This window comes from Protopterus annectens, chromosome 11.part0 (genome assembly GCF_019279795.1).
Source record: "Protopterus annectens isolate FY-2018-M chromosome 11.part0, PAN1.0, whole genome shotgun sequence".
NCBI classification, from domain to species: Eukaryota; Metazoa; Chordata; order Ceratodontiformes; family Protopteridae; genus Protopterus; species Protopterus annectens.
The window spans coordinates 129,874,720-129,897,752 of NC_056745.1; the positions used below are offsets into that span (position 1 = coordinate 129,874,720).

Consider the following 23,033-nt stretch of genomic DNA (forward strand, 5'->3'; position numbering starts at 1 on the left):
GTTTTATTTTATTTTAACCTTCTAACTGAGCACCTGTGTTTCAACATTTTCAACTTCTGGGCTGGTTTGGATTTATTTGTTTGCTGCTTGTGTATTTAATGATGGCGGAAGGTACTGTGAACATTGCAGAGGATGCAACAGTTGGTGTAGATGTGGAAAGGAGATGTCTGAATTTGCTGACTAATCAAGATAATCCACTGCTACAAACAGGTGCTCTTAATATGAACTCTGAGACTGTTAATACTAACAACGTCAATGAAGCGGAGATACGCAATTTAAAAAGAAATGTGGAGAATGATTTGTGTAGGTTTAAGCGGCTCCAGAGCCAACGGTTCCATTTTGAAGCCTGCTTAAACCTAAATGTTATACCAAGGGGACTCAGAGTACTTAATATGCCCACATATGGAAACCCCACTTTGTTAGCCCAGTGGCAACAAATTAATCTTAACACCAGTAAAGCATATTTACAATTCTTGCAGGACTTTTTCAAGCCGGTGGAACAAGAGCTTAATGAAAAGATACGTCAACAACAACACGAACTGTCTGTGCTTTATGGGGAAGCAGCTACTGAAGTTTCCATGCATGAACTAATTGATAAGATACTCCGCTATGAAACCAGACTGCTTGAGCAAAAGAAAAAGAAACTGTGTAGGGATTTAACAGATTTCACTAACCAGCATGTCTTTACTTGGCCGAAACCTGCACAGTCTGCAGAGCAGTCCACTACCAACCACAATTTGCAATTTATGAGAGAAACCAATGAGCAGTCAGAGGTACCACCAACAGCCTACCAGCAGAGGAGAGGGCGGCATCTGAGACCGAGGGTGGAGCATCGGGTACAGTCTGAAGAGACGACCAATGTACTCAGGGAGGAAGAGGAAACAATGAATCAACAACCAGGAAGGAGTGCCCTTTCACCAAATGAGGTATATTACGTTTATTCTACACTGATGGAAGTGCCATCATCTTTGGCAACAACTGCCTCCATAACTACAGCCATGGTAAGAAGGAAGATTAATATGGAAGGAGGACAACAACAGGTTTTTCCCATTCTACCCCTACCATTTCGAGCAGGGAGGAGAAAATCTGTGGAACAGGACATTTACTGGGGCCAGAGATGGAAAGAGGCACTGGGTCAGTTACAAACTCACACTTTGAAGAAAATGTGGGGGTATGGGCAGGAGAGATAATATGGAATATTTCCAAATATGAACTGTCTGCAGCTGAGACTCCTTTATTAAACAGATGTTTAAATTTTATACCTTCGACTAAATGGACATTAGTGAATTTCTGTTATGCCTACGTATGGTTACTAGAAATGTAACATTGAAACTACAATTTGGAAATGGCAATGAGGCAGGGGATGTCCAGTTTAAGAAAAACAGTCTGTATGTACCAATATTGCCGCATAATATAGAAACCTTCTTAAAAGCTTGTGAAAATGCCATTTATAGCACAGGAAACAATATTTTTTTAGAAGAAGGAAAGTATAATTTGACAAAGAGTGAGCACAAAGCATTGTGTGACTTGTAGACTAATATCAGCATAGTTATAAGACCCGCTGACAAAGGGGGACCAGTGGTGATACTGAATGCTGACTTTTATAATACAGCTATGCAAGAAATATTATTGGATCCAAATGTATATGCTGAAGTACCAACAACAATTGTGTTTGAAATGAGTGAACAGATTGCTGGTACCTTATATGAATGCATGTATATGGAACTATTAAGTAAAGAACTTTTTATTTATTTCACTGTTGAAAATCCACTCATACCTCAAATCCATGGCCTCCCCAAGAGACACAAAGACCCATATAACCTGAAATTTAGACCTATACTAGCAGGGGCAGGATGGCTAACAGAACCCATCTCTATATACCTGGATAAGGAATTGAAGACAGCACTCAATGAATTTGTATATGTCTTGAAAGGCATAGAACAGTTTTTAGTGGACCTTTATGGGGCAGTGAAGCAAAAGGGAACAGCAGATACGGGGATGCTGGCCACACTAGATGTAGTGTCTTTATTTACAATTATACCCAATGACAGGGGATAAGCATGGTGAAATCAGTGTTGACAAGCAGGGAAAGTTCTCTAATACTAAGACTTTCTCTGTATGTTACTAGAATTGGTACTAGAGCACAACATAGTTATGTTCAATGGCATATGCTATAAGCAGTTGTCAGGGGTTGCCATGGGCACAAGTTGTGCCAGCACATATGCAAACCTGGTTATGGTTAACTGGGAATATGAACATCTATTAGGTAATCCCCAAATAGCCTTTTATAGGTGTTTTGTAGATGATCTTTTTATTTTTTTGAAAGGTGATGGTGAATAACTTAAATCCCTGTATGCATACCTAAATACTACTAGTGACTTTTTAAAATTTACGATGAACTGTTCTGAGATGAGTTTAGACTTCCTGGACGTTACCATATACAGAAAATGACCAATGGTCTAGGAAATTACATAGGAAACAATGTTACAGAGCATCTTTTCTACACAGAAACAGTATGCATAACCCTCGGATTTTTCCTAACATAATCAGAGGTCAGGCAATGAGAACATCTCGTCTATGCCGTCAAGAGGAACTGTATGGAATTGAGTTAACTAAGCTAAGAACAGGTTTCATTAATAGGGGGTATAGTGAACATGAAATTGATAAGGTGTACCATAATGTACACAAAGAAAGAAAAGGTAAAGCTAAGCCCAACTACTCTGATAGAGTAGGTAGTGACAGGGTAGGTATTAGGAATAGTGTATTGTCATGCATTCTAATGGTTTTACCATATACAAGGGATGTGAAAAGGTTTGAAACCATCATACAACAAAATAGGCATATGTTGTTAGTAGATGAGGATACTACCAACATAGTGGGTGGATAACCACATTTTGCATTTAGAAATAAGAAACATCTGAAACAGTAGCTTTGCTATCCAAGCACACCTGCTCTGATGGATAGCACAGTGAATGGTACCCATAGATATGGAAAATGTACACAGTGCATTTATATAGATGAATCAAGGTTTTTTAAGCACCCTATGGGAGCTAAGGAATTCTGCTGATTGCAATACTAAGAATGTAGTGTATGTAGCTCACTGCACAACATGTTTCTATTTCTATGTTGGCAAAACTAACCGTCACCTTAGGGAACGGATAAGGGATCACCATTGCTGCACTAGAAAAGGGCAACTGTATAGTGCTTTGGCTAAGCATACACTGGATAACAGGGATGACCAAATATTTTTGCTTCAGGTTTTACACATCCAGAATGTCAGCAATAGAATAGGGAACATAGTCAATACTACTGAAAATATGGAAGTAAAATGGATTTTGCATTTAGGAGCACATAGAGGTTTGGGTTTGAATGATAGTGTTCCATTAAAGCCAGTGCTAAAATCTAGATGATTAAAATAAAATAAAAAAATAATAATACTATTTTAACAAGAAAAGACCACATATACACATGCAGGGCTTTGGGTCAATATGACAGTATTTATTGAGCAGTTTTTAGAGGGTGTATATTAGAACATCAAAGTTTCAAAACTTCGAATGTTCTAATATCGAACCATATTTAGTGAAAGCTGAAAATATCGAAGCAACAGAAAACCAAATTTTTTCCTAGGGAAAGAATTTGGTTGTCCGTTTCTGTTGTTTCTGGTATTTTCAGCGCTATGGTGGAAAGTTATGGGTCGCGTTCAGGTAATTGTGCGATTGAGTGTGGGTTAGGGTAGTTAGGGTTAGGGTGCAGGTTAGAGATGCATGCGATTGTGTGGATGTGAGGGTTAGGGTGGGTTAGGTGAGTTAGGGTTAGGGCGCAGTTTAGGTATGTGTGCGATTGTGTGGATGTGAGGGTTAGGTGAGTTAAGATTAGTGTGCGGGTCAGGTAAGTGTGCGATTGTGTGGATGTGAGGGTTAGGTGGGCTAGGTAAGTTAGGGTTCGGGCGCGGGTGAGGTGAGTGTACGATAGTGATGGACCTTAGGGTTAGGGCTTGGGTTAAGGTAAGTGGAGAGTTAGTAGTGTGTGTATAGTTTGGTGTAGGGTTAGGTGTAAGATTTTAGGTGTATGTGTGTGGATTGCTGTTTGTTTGGTGTGCTTGGGTTGTGTGTATGTGTTTTGGAATAGAAAATTTTTTCCCTAGGAAAAAATTTGCTGTTTTGTATGCTCGATGTTTTCAGCTTTTGCTGAACAGGGTTTGATATTAGAACATTCGAAGTTTCGAACAACTTCGATGTTCTAATATAGACCCATTTTTAGCACAGATATCATTAAGGACAAGCATTTGTTGAGATGTATATATTATAGCATATGTATTTACTAGGTGGACAACATGTGCATTTATTAGGCATAATATATGTATTCATTAAGTTGTTGAGTGTGTACTGCTTATACCTTTATATATTTTATATATATTTTATGTTTATATTTATGCACATAAGTAGTTACTAAATGGGGAACATGACTATATGTATTTATTCATTGACTTTTTATGTATTTTATTTATATTTATCCACATGTCCTTGTCTTTACATTTTGTGCATGTGGTTTTTAAATAGAGTTTTTCTGACTTCAGAAATTAACTAAGGGCAAAACGTAACCATAGTAATTAATTGATTGCTGAGTGCTGAATTAACTTTGAGTGGTAGGATTGGTTGTTCTAGTAATGCATTAAAGTATTTAAGTGCTGTTGCTGTTTGTCTGATGAAGCAATGGTTACCATTGCGAAAGTGCTCACCATTTTATATTAAAAAAGAAGATTTTACTTTGTCGTGGTTCAGCTTCATTATTCCGGCTACCTTCCTACTGGGCACCTGTGTTTCAACATATCTCTAGGTTTTGTTGTTTATATTTTTGCACTTCCTCAGAGGCTTCTTTTTCCAAACAGATCAAAGTTTCTTGATCTATATACTGTTTTCAATGGAACACTATCGTTCAAACCCAATCTATTGTATTAATGAATGCAAATTTTCATTTGAAGCTTCTAACAGTTTTTCTTGCGGAAGTATTTTTCTTTCCTCTAATTTCTCTCTTAATCATTTTGTATATCTTGTGTCTGGAAATTCTGGGCTTTTTGCATAATACTAACAATACATAATTTCTTTCTTATTCTCAATAGTCCACTCTATTGTCTTTATGGCTCTTCTTTGGCTTATCAGTTTTTTGTGATTTCTGGGGACTGCTACTTCTTTCTACAGTGGGGTGGGGGGGGGTGTCATCCTCCCTATGGCCCTGGCCTGGCCCCGTAGTAGGAAATTTTCCGTATTTTGAGAATTCTACACCGTCATTTTTCCCAGTCGTGGTACTAGTGTGCCTACTAGGATTGGGCACTTTTTTATCCTGGGTCTTGTGCACCCAGCTATCTCTTTTAATTTTTTACCTTCTTCTGTCCGTAATATATGCTATATAAATACAGTCTATATGTCAGTGTCGCCTTGGTGAGATTTTGTGAAAACAGGGTCCAGCTCGCAAAGGTACTCACCAGGACTTGAGGATAAATTCAGTTTCAGCACTACTCCTCTCCTCTGCTTACTGACTTTCAATCCCCATTCGGACCTCAGATTCTCTATGCCTGTTGTTATTCTCCTTAAGGATCTGCATTCAGAATCTCATTCTCTCCTTATTTCTGAAATTTTCTCCCAGCTTCATCATCAAAAGAGATCTTTTGGACAACAACTTCCTGCTTGTGTTATGTACATGGGCTTTAACTGTATAGCTCTAAAATATCCCTTCACATAACATAATCTTAAACCACCTTATAGGTTCATAGGTGTTTACTAGGCTATTGAGCACAAGGACTTTTTTAGCTTAGCCATGCATCCCAAATCTCTGAAGTTCTGATACCCTTTTTAAGTGTAAACAGGGGCCTGGGAGATGAACCATTTACAGGTTGCCTCTGTCCATTAGAGACATCCATGTCAAACCAGGGATTAAGTTTTAGTTCCCCATCCAATTGTACACATTGCACTAGAATTTGGTTAGAGAGGAACTCTGCTTCACGTGGATGGGGAGCCTGTTCCACAGATGATGTAGTCTCTGGGATACATACCTGTTTCTCCAGCAGGTCCTACTTATATCACAGGCAAGGTTTAAGTCTTTAGAATGGGTAATTCTGGTGCTGTTTGTTTTGTGGATATGCAGGAGGTCCAGCAGAGTGATATCTGACAATGCCCTGTATGTCAGGCATAGATCTCCTCTCAAAAGCCTGTAGGAGACAGAATACAGGGATAGGGCCTTGAGGAAGTCTGCATAGGACATTTTCCTTATGCCCTGTATTATTTTAGTGAGGAACCTCTGTGGTAATAACAATTATTGGATATGCCTGGTTAGGTACATACCCTGTTCTATTGCAAGAATCAAAATTTCCCACTTGACTCCTGCCCTCTCCCCTTCCCAGGCACATGTATTACTTAACCTAAAATTACAATTATCCATACTAAAGCATATGTTGCAGCCTGTGTTCCTACTTACACTAATTGCTGTCTGTTCTTTTCTTATCTTTATTCCCATCATGTGAAAAACAGCTTGTATGCTTTCAGGAAACATTAACTTTTAGCCTTAAGAAAAAAGTGTGCTGGCTATCTTTAACTAAAATTAAATTGTACACTGTTTTAGTAAATGCAATGAAATATTTAGGTACCAGGAAAGCTGCTATCTCTTATTCACTTCTAATAATATCAAACTTTTTTTTTACTAAGCTACTTGCCCTTGTACCTTTTAATTGATTCCCTCAGCAAACAATTCCAGAGCTCTTGAGATTTATTGCCTGCAGCTGTAGTCAGTTTATCTCCATGGAAAGATAAGTACATATTGTACAGCTGCCATCAGCCGCAGACTCCTCAACTCATACTGAACATTTATTTACCAAAGGAAAGCTTTTCTTCACATTCACAGTGTTCTTATTTTAAAGCCTACATGCTTACACAAACAAAAATGTATTAGTTTATACAATATCTCATTTTGAAGGACGTCACCACTCATTGTTTTATAACCCTGAGTAAAAATGCAACCATTTATAAAATTCAACTCTTAGTACCTAATGCAGCTCTGTAATACACACTCTCTTTGGGATACCTTGTGACAATATTGTGCTTTTTTCATCCTGGGCGTCTCAGTGTGCATCTGCAATTTTTAACCCCCCTCTTTCAGAGAGTTTAACATTAACAGCCCTCTGAGCAACAAACAATAGCTTCTGATATAATTGTTTTTCTTCTCTCCCAGACTTAAGAGCTTTAACAACGGAGATGAACATTTTCTTTGTTCAATGGAATATTGCACTTCAAAAGGTCAAACTATTATTTTGACATAATGCTAAAGATTCATACCACATTATTTTGTTCCAGCGTAAGGACAGATGGAAAGACAGTCAGGTGAATTGAGATAGATAGACATAGATAGACAGATTGACAGGAAGATACAGACTGATAGCTAATACAAAGACAGGTGATTTAACTCTGGATGAGCAAGATGTAGTACTGAAAAGCGTTGTTTATTTATAATTTAAAGCAGAATAAAAAAATTATATGTTGCACTCATTATGAACACTACACATGAAGAGCTGTGAATTTAAAGTGAAGTGACTGGGTACAGGGTCATTTTATAACTGAGACCTATTCATACCTTCCTGCGTGTACAGCTTTGCATACTCAGCTTGTATCAGTTTCACTGGAAATAGAATGCTAGAAGAACAATGCTGAAGATAAACCAATAGATATAAACATCCAAAACAACACAAAACTCAAAAGTAAAAAACTGGACTAAAAACACCATTAAAATAGAAGCTTTTAATGGTGTTTTTAGTCCAGTTCTTTACTCTGAAGAAGTCTACCCTAAATGTTGAATGAAAGTGCTAAGTGTTTGTGTAATGAAGTTTAATTAAGGTTATTCCTTTGGCTATGGCCTCCTTTTGGGTTTCATGTTCTTTTTATGATGCTGAAGCTTTTCATTCTACTCCTTTGAATGCAACTCATTTCACTTACAGCCGGACACAGCACAGATGGCTACAGCTATGTTTATTGCCCCATCAGAAAGGTAAGCACCTTGGCAACACAGAACTCCCCACTTACACTTAGGTGCCAGCACTATACAGGGCTCCACCCCTTATGTAGAGCAAGACTGCTCACCCATCTGGGAGAGTGACAGATATGTCACCCAGAGCATCTCCATGGATAATTTCTTCCGGTAGTTTCTGTCATGTATATGCTTACCTTGAAACTGTTTATTTTTTGTATCACCCTTTTTTTTTTACCACAAGCTTTTGTACCCATAAAGGATATATTTGACTTCCTTTGGCTCCAAGGTAACCGGAGGATAAATACTGCTGCAATCACAGACAGACTCAGTGACCAGTAAGAGAAGATTGCTGCTGGGGATCTGTTGAACTACGAAATGCCTGCAAGACAAGGAAAAGTATATGTAAGATACCACCACACACATTTGTTTTTTTGTCACAGCACACACGTCATGACACAAGAAAGGTGTTGTAATACATCTTGTGTAATGCACAAACACCACCACAAAGGCTAATTTAGATTGCAAGTGTACCATTGCCTGAGAAATAAAAATGTGCTCACTACTGATTATTAAAAAAATGATGATGGGAATTGGAAGATCACATCTAGGGTAACTTACCATGTTTGAAATAATTTTGCAACCTTCTGTAATAATTTCTAAATGGCAAGATGTTCTTTGAATGTTCAAAGTGCTATACCATAAGTTTCAGCAAAGCATCCATTACACACACACACACACACACACACACACACACACACACACACACACACACACACACACACACAAAACTCAGGAAATAAATATACATTGCAAACATACTTTTTTATTAGGGAGTGTTTATGTTTACACCTTCACTATAAATTCAGGAGTGCGAACACTGAAAACTATCCAAACTGGAAAGAGTTTACAGCAAAATCATGGCCCGATCCAATCGGTGTCCACCCTTAATATTCCACTGAGCCATTAACTCAACAGAGAGGCAGATAAACAAGAAAACAACATGTTAAAGGACCAGGTACACAAAATATTAACCCCCACTGTAATCCAAGTCAGTTTTTCTAGGTTTAGTGCTTTCAGTAGAAGAAAGGGTTGAATAGCTGCTTTTATTTTATTTTTTTATTTTACACTTGTTAACCGGGCTGACCCAACTGGATATATTTTCATTTTCAGTAGTGGCCCCGGGAGAAAAGCTCCACAGTAACATTCAAAAGTTTATAATGTACAAATATAAGAGAAAAAAATTATGATAAAAATAAATGAGAGAACCGTAGTTACAAAGTCATACTATTTAAGCCAACACAATAATTCAAAAATAATTATTTACACAAATATAAAGAAAAATTTAGTTAAAAATAATTAGAGAGCCTTAGCTAAAGAGAAGTATGCTAATTATGAAACACAAAACCTGAAAGGAATAAGACACTCTTACATTAAGATATGTGAGGTTGTTTACAATATGTTCACAGTTTAATTAATCTCCTATTTGCAACAATAATTTAAGACAGTTATCACTACCCAGGGGTAAGTAGTGTTAAAATGTGTTTTCCTGGTTAAGCAGCCTGCAAACTGATTTCTTTACTGATGACCATAGAAAATTGTGAATATTTTCACACTGAATTAGTTCTTTCATGCTCATTTCAAAGTGCAGTCTCTTCTCCGAAAAAATACAGTGGAGCTAATAGGATCTACCAACAGTTATGAATAACACATGATGGGGATCATGTACCCATACAGATCACTCAAACAGAGGTTTGACACAAAGTTATAAGATATACTGCATTATCAGTTCCACCCTTTAAAGAAAGAGTTTCTCCTGCTAGTGTGCTCTTCATGACTCTTTGGATTCTTTATTATGTGTCAACAGATAATTGAACGTTTTCCTTAGTTTGCATTAACACAATGAACTTTCTATAGTAAATCCCTGTCAGGCAGATTTTCAGCTGATGCATCACTAAAAACATATAATTTTAAAGAGACATCTTCCCCTAAGTGCTGAAGTGTTACAATCACTTGTCAAATTTCTGCACCACTTTTTTCTTTATAGTGACACAATTTATGCTAAATGCCAATATGCAAGCTTCATACATTGCACAACATGTGCTTTTCCTGATAATCCACAGTATTTGGCCAATGCTTGTGCTCAGCTAAACAACCTCTCTGTCAGTAGTAGTTGTGGCAGAGGTTATGCTGGATGGTCTTAGTAGGATTTAGAGGGACAGAATAAAGGTTTTTAATATAGTTTTCCAGTTGTATATCTAATGAAGTATCAGAGGAACTAAGTTCCATGCCAATGAACTAAAACATGATTATGTAACCCCATAAATAGGTAGAGAAAGTCTTTTGAGCCCCCACCCACATAAAATCAACTGCAAGACTGCTGCACCTTGCCATCTTTATTACGCCAACAGAAGACAACCGGATTCCCTTACGATACTTCCCTATGACAACTGGATTCCCTTATGATACTTCCTTATGACAACCAGATTCCCTTATGATACTTCACTGTGACAACTGGATTCCCTTATGATACTTCCTTATGACAACCAGATTCCCTTATGATACTTCACTGTGACAACCAGATTCACTTATGATACTTCCCTATGATAACCAAATTCCCTTATGATACTTCCCTATGACAACCAGATTCACTTATGATGCTTCCCTATGACAACCGGATTCACTTATACTTCCCTATGACAACCAGATTCCCTTATGATACTTCCCTATGGCAACCATATTCACTTATGATACTTTCCTATGACGACCAGATTCACTTATGATACTTCCCTATGACAACTGGATTCACTTATGATACTTCCCTATGACAACCATATTCACTTATGATACTTCCCTATGATAACCGGATTCACTTATGGCACTTCCCTATGACAACCAGATTCACTTATGATACTTCCCTATGACAACCATATTTACTTATGATACTTCTCTATGATAACCGGATTCACTTATGGTACTTCCCTATGACAACCAGATTCCTTTATGATACTTCTCTATAACAACTGGATTCATGCATGATACTTCCCTATGACAATTGGATTCACTCATGATACTTCCCTATAAGCACCGAGTCATTGATGTTATTTGTACCAGTAAAGGGAAGTATCTATTGATTAAAAGTGATGCATTCTTTACTTTCTGTAATATCCCCTCACATTTTGCCTCACTGGAAGGCCATATGCAGATGTCATCAGATAATTCAGTTTCCAGAAAGAGCTAAGTAAATATACATGGAGTGTAATATCCGCTGTTTCTGTCAAATAACACTCAAAAACAATTTTAATGAGTTAGAGGAACATGTGGGGGAGGACATTAGGTAGCTCTGAAATGCTTAGTTCATTGCAGTCTCTAGCCAATAGCTGAGCATCACTGAAAATGTGACATCCTAGCTGGACCTCCCAGTTAACGAATTAAAAAATAATATAAATAACAAAATACCCACCTCATGGATGCAGTCTTTTGACCCATGTCTTAGAGTTTCTTTTTTTTATTTTTCACTTCCTTAATTCATTTAATTTTGCATCACGTAACAAGCTGGTCTCTACTTCAAGCATGTGCTGTTCTGTTTCTGAGTCGCCTTGTCCACCATCCATTGATCCAGTGCAAAGATTTTCAAGGATAATCAAGCCATCTATGGTTTCAGCAAATTCCTCTGGTTTGGTGTGCTGCACATTGTACCAGGTTTGTTATTTACCTTTTTGCCTTTCCTGCATATGGAACAATTTCTGCTTTGTGGGACTTCATGTTTTCAGTTGCCTTATTTCTTTACCCACTTGACTTCATTGAATGGCATTCATGTTGAGTCAGAGAAGAGACAGACAACAAATGTGGCGCCTCCTCAGAATCATATTCATTATCATTACTATATACTACTAAATCACTCCTATTGTCTGTTATGTTAGCTTTGATTATGAAGTCTGTAGTGGTGTCCATCTTGGGGCACTACCTTCCAGAACAATCACTATTTTCCGGAGTCTTGAATGACATACATGCACTTTTACTTTTTTCATATCTTACAAAAACAACTATGCCAATTTATCCATTGATAACTCCGGGACATTTTTCTGTAAGCAGTCTCCTTATTAAAACATACCTTCTATGTCTTGCCATATATTTTCATTTTTAGACCGCTTAAATAAAGTCCTGCAAATTATGTTTGAGAATTATGCTTTAGTAAATAATCTGTGTATGACATGTAATGGAGAGATACGTTGGCCAGCCCAAAAAATTATCACAATAACCTTAAATGTAGGTGGTTTGTCGATAAACACTGATGGAGGATTTAAAGTGTGGGTTTGTTGATACACCTGCTGAGGAGGACTATAACCATACAAGTGATACATGGGCTTGTTTGGCATAATACACAGATCTAGAAAAGTGTCATAAAAATGTTAACTCTTTGTTTTACCTTTAATAAAATTTCCATGAGCATCTGTTACATTTTTTCTGAGACTCATTATTCCACAGATAATATACATTTGTTGTATTAGTTTCATTGCTGAAATTTGCAGGCAACAATTATGACTTCACTGTTGGATTTCTGTCTGTTGCTACTTAACAGTCCTCGTGTGACCAATGAGCACTTAACAATGACACAATAGCTTTTTTACAGCTTTAGAGGACTTATTCAGAGCCACAGTGCTTCTTGCATGGAGATGGGTAAGGAGATGGGTAAAAGTGACCGATTGTGTGACGGTACCATATAACTGGATCTAACTCATTTAATCTCGTGGTTATGTTTTCACTATAATGGTGCACCAATTCCACAACTGGATTAGGCTGAGGCTGTATACCTTATGCATGTTTCACAATTGAGTGTAATCCATTCCAAAACAAATATGCAGTTGGGATCTGTTTTTCCTGAGCTAAACTGCAGATTCTGCAGTTTTTCAGCAGAGACTTGTCCTAATAGCCTATGACGCTTTAGCATTAGCTGTTGCTTTTTGGCTTCTGTCATGCCTTGTGTTAATATCACAATCTCACTCTCAGGTGGATTGTTTTATGAGGACTGTAATTATAATAAAGTCTGACTGAATGTTTAGATATGCCGGGTTTGTTATTTTCATGACTAGTACAGCCACAGCTCTTTTCAAGCACATCTTATGAGGTAACAGAGGAACATCTACTGCAATGATTTCTGTTTTACTGTGGCAATTTGCATGATTTTCTGCAGCTGTTACTCTTCTGGAACTGCAACTTTTCCATCCTCAAACATGAATACTCTACAACTTGGTTTATCAGTTATGTTATTGCTCATCTTCCTGTTTTCATAGAATGTACAAGATAACTGGACCATGATGTGGCCATTTATGCCTTGTCAGCATCCACCCCTAGACTTTACCTCCTTTTTCAAGGATCAGTAGGTCAGCCATACCTGGAATGAATATATGAATACCTGTCAAATTGTGTAATTCCCTCCTCCTCCTACTCTTATTACTTCATCTTGGTTTTTCTGCTACTTGTTCTCTAAAGTGTTTAATTGCATCTTTATGATGCATTTATTACTGCTTGTTTTTAGTCTGTTTAAATTTTAAGTGTTATTCTAAGCCTCTTAGTTTTGATTTAAGCACTTGGGCTTTATGCCTACCCCTTAGCTCTCCCTGGCCTCTCTCCCTCAAATTCTGACAAATACGGATGTACAATTTCCTACAGTTTCTCCTGCCGGTCTGGTTGATATGGGTATCCTGAGACAGTGTAGCAACTGCCTTGTGTACACGGACAGCCATCTATTACTACAACCTTGGGACACAATTTGTGAGAGATGCAATTTTATTAAGAAACTGTCTGTGCTCTCTCCCTCACAAGCCAGAATATCTGGCACTGAGAAGGTTGTCAACACAATCACTACACTTCAAAGACCACCCACAACTACACAACACACACCCACATATGCGGAGGTTCTCAACAAAAACAAACCCAAACACTCAGAGGCAAAAACACATGTGAACTCAACAATCCTCCATATCATATACCACGTACAGTCCACACACCTGTGTCTCACAACCACTAAGGCCTAACCATAAACCCAACATATTAGTCATTGGAGACTCCATTGTGAGACACACAGATGTGCCTCTCACCAGGCTGGATAAGGAGAAAGTCATGGTTAGTTGTTTGTCAGGTGCCAGAATCCGCCATATCACACACATACTCAAGTCTCTCAACAACAGGTACTGTTATGACTCTGTCATACTCCATGTTGGTGTTAACAACTTGAGACGTACCTCCCTGGACTATATGAAGAGAGACATGATTGATCTCGCTGAATATGTGTCCCAGGCAGGTATATCCCTAGCCTTAAGCAGCATTCTACTGTCACCCAGAATGATGCCTCAATATAAACAGAAAATGACTGACTTTAACAATTGGCTTAGTTTCTGGTGTCATTCCAGTGGATTCCACTACCTGACAGCCTGGGAAGATATGACCGACAGAACATAATGCTTTGGTAGAGATAGCCTGCATCTGTCTCACTTGGGCTTCAGGCTTCTGGCAAATGCCTTTGCCTCCCCCATAGTGCCGTATTTTTAGGAAAAAGTCATGAGGTCGATACTACCAACATAAAAATTTCAACAAAATGCAAATTAAAGGTCATGCTGCTAAATGCTAGGAGTCTAAACATGAAACTGCACTCATCACAAGCATTCTTAACCCTGGAGATGCTGACATTTGTGCATTCACAGAAACATGTGGAGAGCACCCTAGCCTTGCCTCGTTGCTCATCCTATCATACATTCAGATCCCAAACTGAGGGCAGCAAAGCCAAAGGAGGTGGAGTTTCAATATATATTAAAGACACACACACCTCCAGGCTGGTCAAACAGTATGATGCACAAGAGACACTCCAAGTGCAGTTAAACATTGACAAGACCCCTATTTAAATTATAGCTAGCTACAGGCCCCCAAATTTGCCTCAAGATGTCCACTCCAGCTATCTGGACCTCTTTGACTCTAGATTCAACCTTTTACCCTGGTCCTGGGCAACTTTAACTACCCAACCATAGTTTGGAAAACCTACTCATGCAGGACACAAATGCCCAGAGATTCCTCGAATTTATCAATGCAAATGCCTTGGAACAGCTAGTCGATACGCCCACAAGAGGTGACAATATCTTGGACTTGGTATTAACCAACATGAGTAACCCCTGCAGCACCCCTACAGTATCATCCTCTCTGGTAAGATCTGACTATAAAGCGGTCACATTTGAAGTCACCATCTCCCCTGATCCCCCTCTAGCTAGGGTCACACAAAAAAACTTCTCCAAAGCTGATTAGAACCTCCTAAGGGATGCTATTAACAGCTTCACAGTCGCCTCTCTCTCTGTAGGAATTGGCACCAATGTCCAAATGTACACCAAAGTACTATACGAGCATTTATATAGATGCAAGGTATCAAGAATACCCAACAGGACAAAATCATGCTCCGCAAGGAAGAGTAAACCTGTCTAGTGGACATCTGCAATAAATAAACTCTATAACAAAAGGAAAAAAATTGCTGTCCAGGATCAAGAAAGAGTAGGTGCTCAATTGGAAGCAATCCCTCCTTAGCCTAAACAAGCAAATAAGAGCACTAGTGAATTCCTCTAAAGCCAACTTCGAGTCCAAATTGGCCACATCTACTAGAGATAATCATAAGGCCTTCTTCACATATGTCTGCAATCTCAAAGGAAGCACCTAGATCTGGTCAGAACTGGTGGTCAAGGACAGAACATACACAAATACTGTAGATATAGCCAACCTACTGGCTGACAGATTCAGTGAAAACTTCATCCCTCTGTCCCCCCCATCAGTAAATCAGGACATCCCCAGTACCTACCCCCCATGTCTAGGGAACAGGTCATCACTGCCCTCTCAAAGGCAAAAAATACAGTTTAGCAAACACATAAAAACCCACTTGGGGCGCAAAACATGAAGTAACAAAACAACAGTTAGAACCACAGAGGACGCTCCAAGAAGAACGATGAAGTTGACCACCTTTAATACACAATGAAATAAACGACTTAGCGCTTTCACCAGTACAACTGGCTTCTTCGCAGACTCTGAAGAAGCCAGTTGTACTGGTGAAAGCGCTAAGTCGTTTATTTCATTGTGTACAAAAAATACAGTTTACATCCCAGGCTGCATCCTACATGAACTCAGGCATGAACTTGCAGCATCATTACTCACCCTATTTAACCAAAGCCTGAGTACTGGCTTTGTCCCAGCCAAGTGGAGGACAGCCACTGCTATCCCTTTACACAAAGGTGGAGCGTCCACCAATCCAGGAAATTATAGACCCATCAGCCTAAATAGCCTGATCTGCAAGGCCATGGAACGGATTATCATGGACCTCATTAACAGGGACATTGGCAACCTCCAAACACTCGACCCCACACAGTTTGGCTTTGTCAAGGGGAGGTCATGTCTGTTAAATGTGGTTGAGTTCTTTGAGACAGTCACCAAAGCCATGGATGGGGGGATGACCTGGCCAAAGCCTTCGACATTATTCCCCACTCTGGCATAATAGATAAACTGTCTCAACTAGGCATCAATCCATATGTTACCAGATGGGTAGCAAACTGGCTCACTGACAGAACCCACCTAATCAAAATAGGAGAAGCCACCTCAAGCAGTAGACCTGTAATGAGTGGCGTACCCTAGGGATTGATCTTGGGGCCTCTGTTATTTGGGATATACTTCTCTGAGGTGTAGGCCAAAACCAGTGGGCTATGGCTGACCAAGTTTACAGATGACTGCAAGCTGGGTGCAGTCATCAATTCCACAAGTGATGTGGATGTCCTCCAAGAGGGTCTCACCCAAACAAATGACTGGTGCCACAAACATGGCCTTAAGCTGAATGGCAAAAGTGCACCATCATCCCCTTTGGGGAGGGTGATGTTCCCACATATTATCTCATTAATAACAATGTCCTAAGCACGGAGTCAGTCGTGAGGGATTTGGGAACCCAGGTAGATAGCAACCTGACTTTTGATCACCGTGTTACTTCTGTTATATGGAAAGCTTTCTACATGGTCCACCTCATAAGTAAGGGTATCTCATCCAGGGACAAAGAGGTCATAACATCCTTGTATTCTTCCATTATAAGGCCAAGTATGGAATACAGTGCCCTCCTTCGACATGTACCTCGCAAAGCACATGCAACAGCTGGAGAGACCGCAGAAGTTCATCACCAGGAGAATTCCAGGCCTCAAACATCTACCCTACACAGATAGGCTAAAAGCCCTGTCCCTCTCCTCAGTTTCATACAGACTCCTCAGAGGTGACCTCTGTCTGTCATACAAAGCAATCTCAGACCACACCTTGATGGGACTGCTGCATCTCCACAAGTCAAGTTCCACTCAAGTAACCCGCATGTGGTTTGTGACATCAGTAGGACTTGTTGGCGGGACAGATTTGTGTCCCAGAGACTCCCCCCATCTGTGGAATAGATTCTGTCTCTACGTCAAGCAGAGTACCTCATTATTCCTTTTTAAGTGCAACCTGGAAAACTGGATGGGAAACAGAAAATGCACTCCTGAGATTCTACCTGTGTCCCTGCTGGACAGGGGCTTTGGGTGCTGATTTGTCTAAACATGGGCTAAACTCTTGGATAGGCTTATAAGGGCCTCAGGGCCAATAGCATAGTAACTTCCTATGATCCTACGAAAGAAGGTAGTGTGTCACATTACTTGATCTGGAGAGGACATTTGCTCCAGAGAAAGGGTAGTTGTTGAGTGAAAGTCTGTCTCTCCACTATGACTTCTTTCACAGTGAAAAGACAGGTTATGATCTCAGGATTTGGTGTTCACAACATTGATTTGTGTAGAAATATGAGGTCTTAGGCTGCTGAATACCTAACAGCCTGGAAGGCAAGGCACATACCACCACTAAGGAGTCTGTCGGACTCCAGCCCTCTTGACAGCTAAGGTGTTTTGTCCCATAATCTTTTTTCTTAACAACCTTTGGGGCTCTGACTAACTTCTTGATACATCTTATACATGACATTCCATCACTGCTATTCCTTAGTGATAGTGTCCTTAGCTTGTGTGAAAATGAAAGGATGACTGTCAGAGCTTCTCTTTTCTGTTTTGAACATATTTCCAGATTTGTATATAATTTTCCAGCTTTCGTACTTCCTTCCCTCATCAAATACTGGTGATACTTTATATCTACAAACTATCTTCTGTTGCCAGTTATCACACAGCAGTAAATAGATATGCAATACAAAACATGTTTGATGAGAGAAGCTTTATTTTTAGGCATTCCCTGTAAATTTGGGACTGCAAACACATGAAAGCTAGTCCAAAATGGAAGCAATATCCAACAAAAATATTCCCACCCTGTCTCCCCTCTTCTTGTTCCATACAGCCATTAGTTTTGGCGGGTACATCTGTGTGTGTCTGCATATGTGAGACAGAGAGAGGAGGGAGAAAGAATATTAAAGCAATAAGCACACAAAGCTGTATAGTTAATAATACATTTAACAAAAATAGTTTAAACTTTATCATTAAAACCAGATTAACTTGCTACATAACATTTTTCAGATTAATACCTTACTATTCAAATGTTCTTTTACCTTGCCTCCCTGGGATACAATGTCCACTCTAAAATTAAGTATTTCAGCCTTGTAATCAAGTAGGTATAATAGGTTATCTAGCATTACAAGCAATCTGGAGAGAACAGCATGACAAATGATCTATAAGGTATAGTTACAGTAAACTTGTCCAGTGTTCATTCACATAAAACTGAAAAGTCACAAAAAATGAAGAGGGATGCAAAGTCTACAGCAATCCTGTCCTCCAGTTTTTTTAAGTTTTGCTTATTTTTCTGTCATTGTTTTAATTTTTTTAGTCTGTCTGTTTTCACCATCTTAGACAGCATTTGCCTTATACGTCTACACCTCATTTCTGTGAAAAAATAATATCACATCTCCCTTTAGCCAATATCCTTTTAGCTTCATATAATTTCCTTTTATGTGAGTATTGTTCTGAAGGTTCCAGTGTGTGTGTGTGTGTGTGTGTGTGTATCACAAACACACACACACACACACACACACACACACGCACGCACGCACGCACACACACACACACACACACACACACACACACACACACACACACACACACACACACACACACACAGAAGGATCTCCTGTACAAGACTTACCACCATTTTTGCTGTCTGTCTTTGAACTGCTCACACTTTAGTCTTATGAAAATACACCTTCCAAAATAAGAAGAGCAAATTACTCTAAGTAAGGTCTCCGTAATTGATACAGGGGCATCATCAACACTCACCTGTTTCTTTGCTGCACGATATAACTTCTACAGATAACTTTTGGCATTCCAGTGGCTTTGTTCACAGTTGTTATGCACTGTTTAATGACAATCAGAACTTCCCTCCCCAGCCACTTAACATACAGCATCACATACAACATTTATTTCAACCAGGCTCAGGAAGTAGGCAGTAAGGCAATGTAATTTAATTAGGTTGCTATAAGTGAAAAGGAGGCATTTTCAGTTAGAATTTTGTTGTTTCACTGAGTGGCATACAACCCAAACTATCCACCAAGCATAAACAAAAATGATGTGCTTACCATAATGCTAAAAGTATGTTTGCATAAGTTACAGTTAGGATTATTTGATGCAGATATTAGGACTCTCTGACATTTGACACTTCAGGTAGCCTATTGTCCTCCCCACCCCTCAAGCTCCTGTGGTGCTGATCAGCTCCTAGTTCCAAAAATGCTGCTCAGCTCCCACTTCCCATGATAGCCAGATTCCTGCTGCTATATGTTGGAAGCACACCTCTCAGCTGTCCAGATTTTTGCAGAGTGTTCAGATTTTTGTCATATTTTTGATCTGTTGCTCATAAAACTTGTGTTTTTCTGACAAATCACTTAGGACTGAAGCAGTTAATAATTACATACATTTGAGTTTCACACTTAATATCCTTTAGCAAATGCATGCTAACACACATCATGTTATTCTAGCAACTTTCTAAGTTTATAAGAACAATACTTATAATCTGTTTTTAGGGCCTTCATCCTCCAGTTATTTTAGGCTGTGTCCAGACTTCTTGTGCTAAGAGGTTGAGAGGTATGGCTGGAAGAGGAGAGCAGTAGACGGACTGATGCCATGGAACTCAGTAGCAATATGCACAAGAGGGTTGTGTTACTGAAGATGAGAACCATACCTCTCAACCTCTTAGAGCAAGAAATCTGGATAAAGCTGTGACACACGTGCACTGGCCCAGCAATCAAGGAGCCTCAATCCTCACCACTAACACCAGTGAGGGGCGCCCATATAGGGAAAGGATAATAAATACACACACAGTAAAGTACAATTTCCCTTAAGAGCACACAGAAATCACAGTCAGTCTGGGGCTGGTTTCTCCCTTTCCCTCCAGATCCCCAATAAGACTCCCCACTGGCACAGCTATAGGGTCCAGATCCCAGCCTAGTGGGCAAGCTAAAATCTCCAGCAACCTCTCTGTCCAACCAGTGCTTTGTGTCCCTGCCCAAGCTGACACACACACATTTTGAGATAAGAGTTATATACAACCACACAGACACTCCTGGGGAAGGCTGGCACAGATTCTCCAGCTGTGCCCCCTTTCTGCCCTGACTATACGGTAGTACCAGCTGCCACCACCCACTAATATCAGCTACTAAAACGGCCCTTAACAAAGGGTGTCCAATTATTACTGTGCAATATTATTATCCAAATGTTAAGTGTAACTGAACAGTCAAGGCTTATTTGGAGGGGCTTTGTATAGTATCACTATATATATGCAATGCACTCTAGAGCTTAAATTATCTCTACACAAAACAGCCACAGTTGAAAGGTTTGAAAATATTTAATAATAAATAATCAAAACACAAGACAATACTTCTTACTACACAGTGCTATTCAAGAGTTCAGAGATCACTGAGAAATGCTCAAAATAATACAGTAGAAAAGTTCTGATATCAATACAGAAAAAAAATAATCTAATCTTCCTATTTCCTAGCTATATCTAAGAGAAAACACAGTTCTAAGATAAACTTACATATAGAGCATAGGCAGTGCTGGTGAGTTGGATGTTCTCAAGACAATTGCTGAGGGGGCGTGGCCAAGGATGAACACAGGATAGCAGCAGATTTCTTCAGCTCCACCAATTTCATTACATTGACAGGAATTAATTACTTAAAAAATTAATTTTTGAAGTAATTTTCTTTCTAAATATGTTTGTTTTATATAGTTCTTGAACTATATCTAAAAAAGAAAGGAAATCTTAATAATATTCCTGTCAGAAATTACTTTGGAAATTTTCCTGTCAGTTTATCAGTCTGAAATGAGTTCCAGTAAGACAAATTCTAAAGACTCCAGCATCAAGAAAGAACTTCAGTCTCTGATAATTATAGTCCAGCAACTTACTGCTAAGATGGATAAAATGGATACTAAAATAGACACTTTCATAGAAAAACTACAAAACAAATAGACTTGTTACATATGGACCTGCAACAACAGAAGATCCAGATGACAGGCATAGAAGAAGCTGTGAATGACATGGAAAATAGAATACAAGAAGAGGAAATCAACATTGAGTTTCTGCTGAAACAAAATACACATTTACAAACAAAGCTGGATGACCTGGAAAATAGATCTAGGCACAATAACATTAGGATTTTTGGACTGCCAGAAAATATTGAAGGTAACAATATTACTTCCATTATAACAACATGGCTCCCTAAAACTTTAGATTTACCAGAAGCATTCTCTTTTGGTATCGAAGAGCACATAGATCTATAGCTAATACTAACTCTAACAAAAACTATCCTAGATCAGTTATAGTTAGATTTCTATCATCTTTTGATAAAGAGATGATTCTTAAATCTGCTTGGGCTAAAGCTCCTGTTAAGATTAATGAAACAACTGTGCGTTTTGACAATGACTATTCTTCCATGGTATTAGCTAAAAGAAAAGTTTTTCTGCCACTAATAAGGGAGCTTAAAAAAGCACAGTTTAAAACATACCTTCTGTTTCCTGCCAAGCTTAAAATCTTCCTTCCTGATGGTCCTAAAATTTTCGATGACTTAGACTCTGCTTTACTGTTTATCAAAAAAAATAAGATTTTGGAAAAAAATAGAAGAAATGGAATGGGCTAGTTCTTCGTTAAAGAGACTGGCAACTGAAACTTCGTGGAAGACTTCAGAGAAGAAGAAGAGACTAAAAAACAAATGATTTGTACTATGTTTTTTTTCTCTCTCATCATTTTATTTTATTATTAATCTGTTGGGACAAAAATGTTGAGTTTTGTTACTTATTAATAATTTTGGGCTTGATTTCACTTACATAGAGTCTGTAATAGCCTGTAGAATGCATTGTGAAGGTTTTGTCATGTTTAGATGCATTTACACTGCTAAATGAATGTTTGTCACTAGTTTTTAATAAGTTTCCCGCCAAAATGTTAAGAGAGACAATCTGGGATGTGGGCTGTCTCATGCACAGTGTCCATGAGCTACTTCAAAAGCTTCAACTCTCAGAATTCTCACAGAGAAGCTGAAAGCAGCTAGTCTCACCTTTGACCTAGATATCACACTGACACATCACAGATACAGGAATGACACTACCTAATTATACTTTCTTGATTACACTGCTTATGCTTCTTTGTAAATAATCTGTCATGCTTTAACTAATAATAATTAGAACTAAATAATAGTAAATAATATGTTTTATTTTTAACTCTATTAATATAAACAGTAAGTAATATTCTATTGTATATACTTCTTATAGCTTTCTCTTACATTTTTTTTATCTCTGCCTTACACCCTTTTACTTTCTACTCTCTTTTTCTTTTCTTTATTAATATATAGAAATACTTTTGATCATATAGACACAGTAAATGATAAGATTTACATAGGAGTTGAGTTGGGACAAAAATGTTGAGTTTTGTTACTTATTAATAATTCTGGGCTTGATTTCACTTACATAGAGTCTGTAATAACCTGTAGAATGCATTGTGAAGGTTTTGTCATGTTT

The 23,033-nt window shown here is 38.6% G+C and overlaps 1 protein-coding gene across 4 annotated transcripts in view; it reads right to left on the reverse strand.

Annotated features, from left to right (window-relative positions):
* CACNA2D4 (calcium voltage-gated channel auxiliary subunit alpha2delta 4) overlaps positions 1-23,033 on the reverse strand; it is a 2,573,275-nt gene that overhangs the window by 150,449 nt on the left and 2,399,793 nt on the right. For all 4 annotated transcript variants that reach the window (XM_044087505.1, XM_044087506.1, XM_044087504.1 and 1 more), the window contains one exon: positions 8,277-8,392. In XM_044087505.1, coding sequence (XP_043943440.1) covers positions 8,277-8,392 — 116 coding nt within the window. The remainder of the gene's footprint in view (positions 1-8,276; positions 8,393-23,033) is intronic.